The sequence below is a fragment of the Lactuca virosa genome, chromosome 4, assembly GCF_052849685.1.
Source record: "Lactuca virosa cultivar CGN04683 chromosome 4, Lactuca_virosa_CGN04683_v6, whole genome shotgun sequence".
NCBI classification, from domain to species: Eukaryota; Viridiplantae; Streptophyta; class Magnoliopsida; order Asterales; family Asteraceae; genus Lactuca; species Lactuca virosa.
Window position 1 is genome coordinate 93,401,698 of NC_136429.1, and position 6,378 is coordinate 93,408,075.

The following is a 6,378-nucleotide window of genomic DNA, read 5'->3' on the forward strand; positions in this document are numbered from 1 at the left end:
TAATGACATATTTGAAAATCTAAAAAATATGCATAAAAGTGGTTCCAACGATTTCAACGTTTTATCTACCGCGTGCTACCAATTCAAACTGACCAACAACGGTAAACCATTTGGTCACCAAAAAGCGTGGGAAGTGTGCCGTCAAGGTCCAAAATGGGTCCTTAATCCAGGGACATCGCATTCAGACTCGACCACCGGCTCCAACAAAAGAACAAGAACTTCTGAATCGGACGCGGGTTTTGGGCTAGATCTCAATGATGACGTCGATGGTGCCGAGGAAGAGGGTCCGCCTGAAGTCCAACTCCGTCGACCACCGGGTAGGGACAAAGCAAAACGGGCGGCGTCTTCAAGCGGGAAAGCAACCGCAACTAGCGACGACGGGCTTGTGGAATCCATAGATAAAACTTTAAGTTTTCTAGAAAAAAAATACCAATCAGCAGAGGAAGGTCGTCGCCAAAAACTCGCTCTCACCGATCTTCAAATCATAAACACGAAACCTCAACCGGATCTCGACCTTGAAAATCTCGCCACATTTCTGAAAATCCAACAACGTGTCCGTGCTAAATATGACGATTAGGTTCTAATATTTATGTTTTAGTTGTTGTGTGTTTTTTTAAGTAAATTAGGATAAATAAGTAATTTAGGATTTTTTTTTTTTGTCGTTTAAGTATTTTAGGAAAAATAAGTAATTTAGGATTTTTTTTTATTGTTGTTTTTTAAATATTTTAGGATTTAAGTTTGTGTGTTTAAAAATTAATGCAATGTATTTTAATTTAATGTTTTTAATGTGTGTTTTATTTGAATTATTTTTTAATTTAATTTAATATTGTTCAAAAATATAAAAAAAAAAAAAATGATGTGGAGTGGTAACAATTTCTAAGGGTTAGTGGGTTGGTAGTAGGTTAGTAGTGAATGTGATGTGGCGCTGATGTGGCTTCACTTTTTGAGTAGGCTGGTGGTAACCATACCCCTTAGCCTAATATTAAAAAACCATAAAATGATATTTAGAATAAAATTTAATTTAAAACAACCATAAAATGATATTTGACAAGATGTATAAAAATGTGATATGTAGCAAAAAAGATCTTTATTTATTAGAGTATAATATTAACTTTTCATTATATATATCACTCAATTAATTCAATTTTCTCAATTCTGATGATAACAAGAAATTTCCAACCGATTATTAGTAAATGCATTTTTTCATCTCAACGTATTTAATCTAAAAATAACATAATATTTCTTTAAACCGATTAATTATTGAAAAATTCATATTGTAATAAATTTGTTATGTTTCAACAACATACATCTATTAATATTTTTACAATATAATTTTATTTTTGTGTAAAGCATAGACATACCCCTAGTTGTCTATAAAGAGAGGAAGGGGAGGATGTGTTCCCAAAATCATACAAACCTGTAATTAAATTAAGTTTCCGGATACTATCAGGCTTTCATTAACATAAAAAATGTAATTTAAATTACTAATAAAATTCTACAATTGGTGATTAACTTGATAATACACTGGAAATAAATTTGCTAATGAAAAACTGAATCCTGATGGATAAATTCCAATTTTTTAATTAATGAATGTATATTGGTGTTTTGAAAACTTAACTAACAATTCGCTTTTAGAAAGTTGACTGTTTACATTAAACATTGAACTGATTATTTAACTGAACTAGTTTAACTTTGAAGTAGGAATATAAACTCATCTCGTAGGCCCATACTTGAGCCTTTATGGGCCGAATCTTATCCACTACGGCATTACCCAAACGATATTCTCGTATCTGGACGAAGATGCTATATTTATCAGGCCTAAAGGACTAAAACATGTAATTTACTCTAAATATAATGGTATACGAGAATAACAAATATTGTGAAAAGTACAATTAAATAAGTGTAGTTAGAGACATACCAAACATACATAGAGCAACCAAATACTACGTAATGAACTGCTCTTTACCTCTATTTATTTTTATACGTAACATATAATAGATAAAAAAAAATAATAATAACAGATATATTGCTATAGCAAGTAAAAATGAAAGTATATTCACTAATATTGGCCATTACACTACTATTAGTACTATAGTACTATCCCCTCGCACGAAACAACCAATTTAATAAATAAAACACTACAAAATAATAATAATAATAATAATTAAAACCAGGCTTTACAAGGAAAAAAGAAAAACTTGAAACTTCAAATGCTCCAAGCAGATTTTAATCTACTTTTAGAAACAAATTTGGATGCAACATTTGGGAGTTCATGTACATTTCAAAAAAAAAAAAAAAATTGAAATTTTGTTGCGTAGTTTAAATCCAAGACGACCGGTTGTTGGTACTTGTATCGGAATCTTCTCCCTTGCACATTCCCATCATCCGGAAGCATCTAAACCGTTGGACCTGCAGAAAGAACGACTTAATACAGCTATTTATAATTACCAGTGTTTCTTTTTTACTTAATACAGAAAAAACGACTTAATACAGAAAGAAAGTCGGTGGGACCTTCCAATGCTTTTTTGGGTCAATGGAATTGTAAATTGATTCCAAGCGAATGATGATTTGTCTGAATGGCGGTCTCCTCTCCGGATTCTCATGCCAACACTCCTCGATTAACCTATATAAATATAAATATTATAAATTAAATAATCCGTTACATTTTTAGTCCCTAAAGGGTATTTTCGTAATTTGCAATGGGAAAATAAAGTACATACTCTTTAAGCCCATGTGCATAACTCTTTGATGGAGCTTTAAAAGGAGGCCGTTCTTTTGCAGCATATAATTTAGGGACATCTCTTTCATTCTTTGTAACAAATGGCTGGCATCCTTCAATCATCTTAATTAATTTTTTTTTTTAAAATAAATTAATTGTCAATAAACCACACATGATAATATGAAATTTTTAAGTATTTAAAAAGATATAATACCTCTTGTAAAATTAAAGCAAATGAGAAAACATCCACTTTGGTATCATAGTCTTCGTTTCTAAACACCTCTGGAGCAACATACCTCCCTGCTGTAAATAAAATTAAACAATTTTTTTTTAAATAAAAAATAAAAGTTGGTTTCTAAATATTAATATCTAATTATAAATAATTTAATAAATAAGACTCACAAGTAGTGTCTTGATGTGACATGGGCTTTTCGTGTTTGGCTGCGTGTGTCCCTTTGAGTAATTCGCTGACTCCAAAGTCAGCAACTTTCAGATGTCCAGAATCATCCCGCAAAATATTTCTGATTTATTAATATAAGAAAATATTAAAAATTCATGTCGGAGATTAAAATTTTATTATTTAATATATTTTTTATTAGTAATAAAAACTTACGAAGGTTCGAGGTCCCTGTGAATGATTGGTTCTGGCTTGTTCTCATGCAAATAGCTCATTCCCCTGAAGAATAATATAAATAATATTTAAATAAATTGCATATAAACATATTTCATCTCGTTTAAAACACATAATATATATGTATTTGAAATAGTAGATTAAAGTTTATTCATCTTTTTTTTTAAACATTAGTGTAAAAGAGAAACTACCTTGCTATATCCATGGCATACTTTAAAGCTGTAATTGGCTTTAGTGCTCCTTTTCTTTTCAAAAATGCTCTAAGATCACCCTGAAATATTGCATAAAATTAAATATGGATTTAAAAAATCAATTGGCATGTAACTTTCATCTAGCATAATCAATTAATCATGCTCCAAAACCATTTCAACCAAAAATTATTTTAATCTTTTAACTTCCAGTTGAACAAAATGGAACACATGAAGCCTTATGTTCTAACAATCATGGGATTTTGGGTATTATTGGAAATTAAGAAGAAAGGAAGGTAGAGTGCCTTAGGTAAATATTCAATAACAATCATCATTGGACTACTTTGAGTTACAGCACCCAAAAACTGAACCACATTTGGATGCCGGATCTTTTGAAACAGATCAAGTTCATCTCTAAATGCCCTTCTGAAAGAAAAAAAAAATCAAAAATCAAAAAGAGCATATAGAGAATTATAGATAAAAGTCATAAAACCACAAAAAACAGTTTGTTGGTGACTCACACTTTCTCCTCATCGGTAAAAAGTTCATCCCCAAGCTTTTTAACAGCTACTTGTGTTCCACGCCATGAAGCTATGGCAAATGTTCCCTAAATAGATACATATAGACAAATAACAAATTCATATTTCATACATACATATTACCAATTTAACATAAGTAAATGAATCTAAGATGATTTACCTTGGTGATGTCCACGCTGTTTGTGAAATCAAGCTCTTTGGCATCGATTTCATATTCAGGAATTTCACGAGCATTGTTGACATGCATTGGAGCTGTCTGAGTTTTTACATTGTTGAGAACAGAAAACGAGAAAAGGAGGTTTCAGAAGATCTAATAACTAAAACTTCAAGAAAAAAACACAAAGAGAAAAACTTGCCAGATGCTTGGCACCATGTTTCTCCAAGAGTTTGACAACGCCATGGTTTTTATAATGGATTGCATCTGCAAGAGGCTGTTAAAGAAACATCTGATTACATGTAAACAACGAAAAAGAGAAGCATAAATGGCCAAACCCTACACCGGATGAATCATATAAAGGAACAAAATTCAAAGCAATTTTGTGTGAAAATATAATGAATCACAAAACACTGATTGTAAAGTGTAAACCCTCGAATCATACCGTGCTACCCCATTTATCTTGGGGGTCAATTTCAGCGCCGCGCTCCAGCAACAATTCAGCAACATCAGTAAACCCTTGACAGGCTGCTACATGCAAAGCTGTACGATTATCAATATCTTTAAAATTAACATCAGTTCCTGAATCCAAGAGCTTCTTAATCCCTTCCAAATCGCCTTCACTCGAGAAAAACATCAACCTAACCCTAGGATCAATCGCCTCCAATCCATCATCTGAATCGGAATCCGAACACGAAACCGTGTCAGGCGCCAACGACGACTGTTTCCCCAATGTAAACCTCACTTGTGGCTTTGAAACCATCGTTAACCCCAGTCAATTGATAGAGACGACTCAAAAAAAAAATCCTCTTTCGAAATCCCGTAATAAACTCTAATGGTGAATTGAATTTTGCCTCGAGTACGACATGAATAAGCTCGAAACACAGAAAGGAATAAAACACGGAAGACACAATGCGTGAAGTTGGTGAATAGTGTCAAAGGCTCAAAGCGGCTTGCAGGAGGAAGAAATGAAAAGAATAAATCAAATGCGCGTAAAACCCAAAAGAACGGCTGAGACATTGACTTTTTTTCTTGCTTACCTATTTCATCAACTTGCTTTATTCCCTTTTTAATTTAATTGTTCTTAAGCCATGTAGTATAAGGTTTTTAATATTACACATAAACAAATAATAAAGTCGAATATTTAGCATAGAGTTTAATGATAGGAAACAAATAGAATAGTTACCCAATTGTTATACTATATTCTATATAGTTCAAAATGTTTCTAGGTTCATTCAGGTTTCATGTACTAAAATGAAGATTCATTGAAATAAAATAGTCCTTCCTAATAAACAAAGATCTTTTTACCACATGTCACATTCTCATTTATTTTGCCACATGTAATTTTATGGTTATTTTAAATTAATTTTTATTCCACATATCATTTTATGGCTTTTTCATTTTATTAAATCCAAATAATATTTAATTGCAATAATAAATGCATATCAATTTCATTAATAAACTTTCATTCTAATATTAAAATTACTAAATTAAACATTCATTAATTTTCTTTATTTATTTATCTAAATTATTTGTTTAAATTTAAAAGAGAAAAAGAACACTTTAATTTTTGTAATTCAATATTTTCTAAATTTTCTTATAAAATTAAACTTCTCAAATGTTTAGAATTTTGTGTTTAATTTTTATTTCAAATAGATTCATGTAATACATCGGTTATACACCTAGTATATAATAGAATGTCATACTCATTTTCTCTAGGGATAATGAATTAAGTTTTTCAAAAAAATAAAAAACCTTTCACTTTAGGTTCATTACAACCGAAACTTTAAAAAAAATTAGGGTGCTTTATTTTTATAAAATTTTTTCCAAATTTCCACAATAATTTTGACAAGGCTTTTGGTTGATTCATTTTTCCAAACAATTTTTTTTTTAAAAAAAATGTTTTTCAAATTGAATGTATATTAGAAAAAAAATAATTTTTCCAGTTTTCCAAAATTTGTAAAAATTTTGAAATGAAAAATAAAAACTCCATTGATTTCATATTTATTGAAATGTAAATATACGTATTTATATTTTTAAAAAACATAAAAAAACGTATTTATACTTTTAAAAAATATATTTATTCTTCCAAAACATCTCCCTATAATAATAAAAGAGTAGTTTTTTTGTCCTTGTAGTTTAGTCAA

The 6,378-nt window shown here is 30.3% G+C and overlaps 1 protein-coding gene across 2 annotated transcripts; it reads right to left on the bottom strand.

Annotated features, from left to right (window-relative positions):
• Positions 1–2,032: 2,032 nt before the first annotated feature.
• Positions 2,033–5,289, bottom strand: LOC145106371 (serine/threonine-protein kinase 12-like). 2 transcript variants are annotated; one of them, XM_079043370.1, is made up of 12 exons: positions 4,677–5,289; positions 4,434–4,508; positions 4,238–4,333; positions 4,060–4,145; positions 3,844–3,964; positions 3,542–3,621; positions 3,333–3,395; positions 3,122–3,240; positions 2,934–3,019; positions 2,721–2,842; positions 2,512–2,623; positions 2,033–2,409 (listed from the first exon to the last, which is right to left on the bottom strand). In XM_079043370.1, exons 1-12 carry the CDS (start codon positions 4,992–4,994, stop codon positions 2,320–2,322), a joined length of 1,368 nt encoding a protein of 455 aa, XP_078899496.1. In that variant the 5' UTR covers positions 4,995–5,289; the 3' UTR covers positions 2,033–2,319. The 2 variants fall into 2 exon arrangements, with proteins under 2 accessions (XP_078899496.1, XP_078899495.1); XM_079043369.1 differs by having other exon boundaries at positions 2,934–3,022; positions 4,677–5,286.
• Between the last annotated feature and the right edge of the window lie 1,089 nt (positions 5,290–6,378).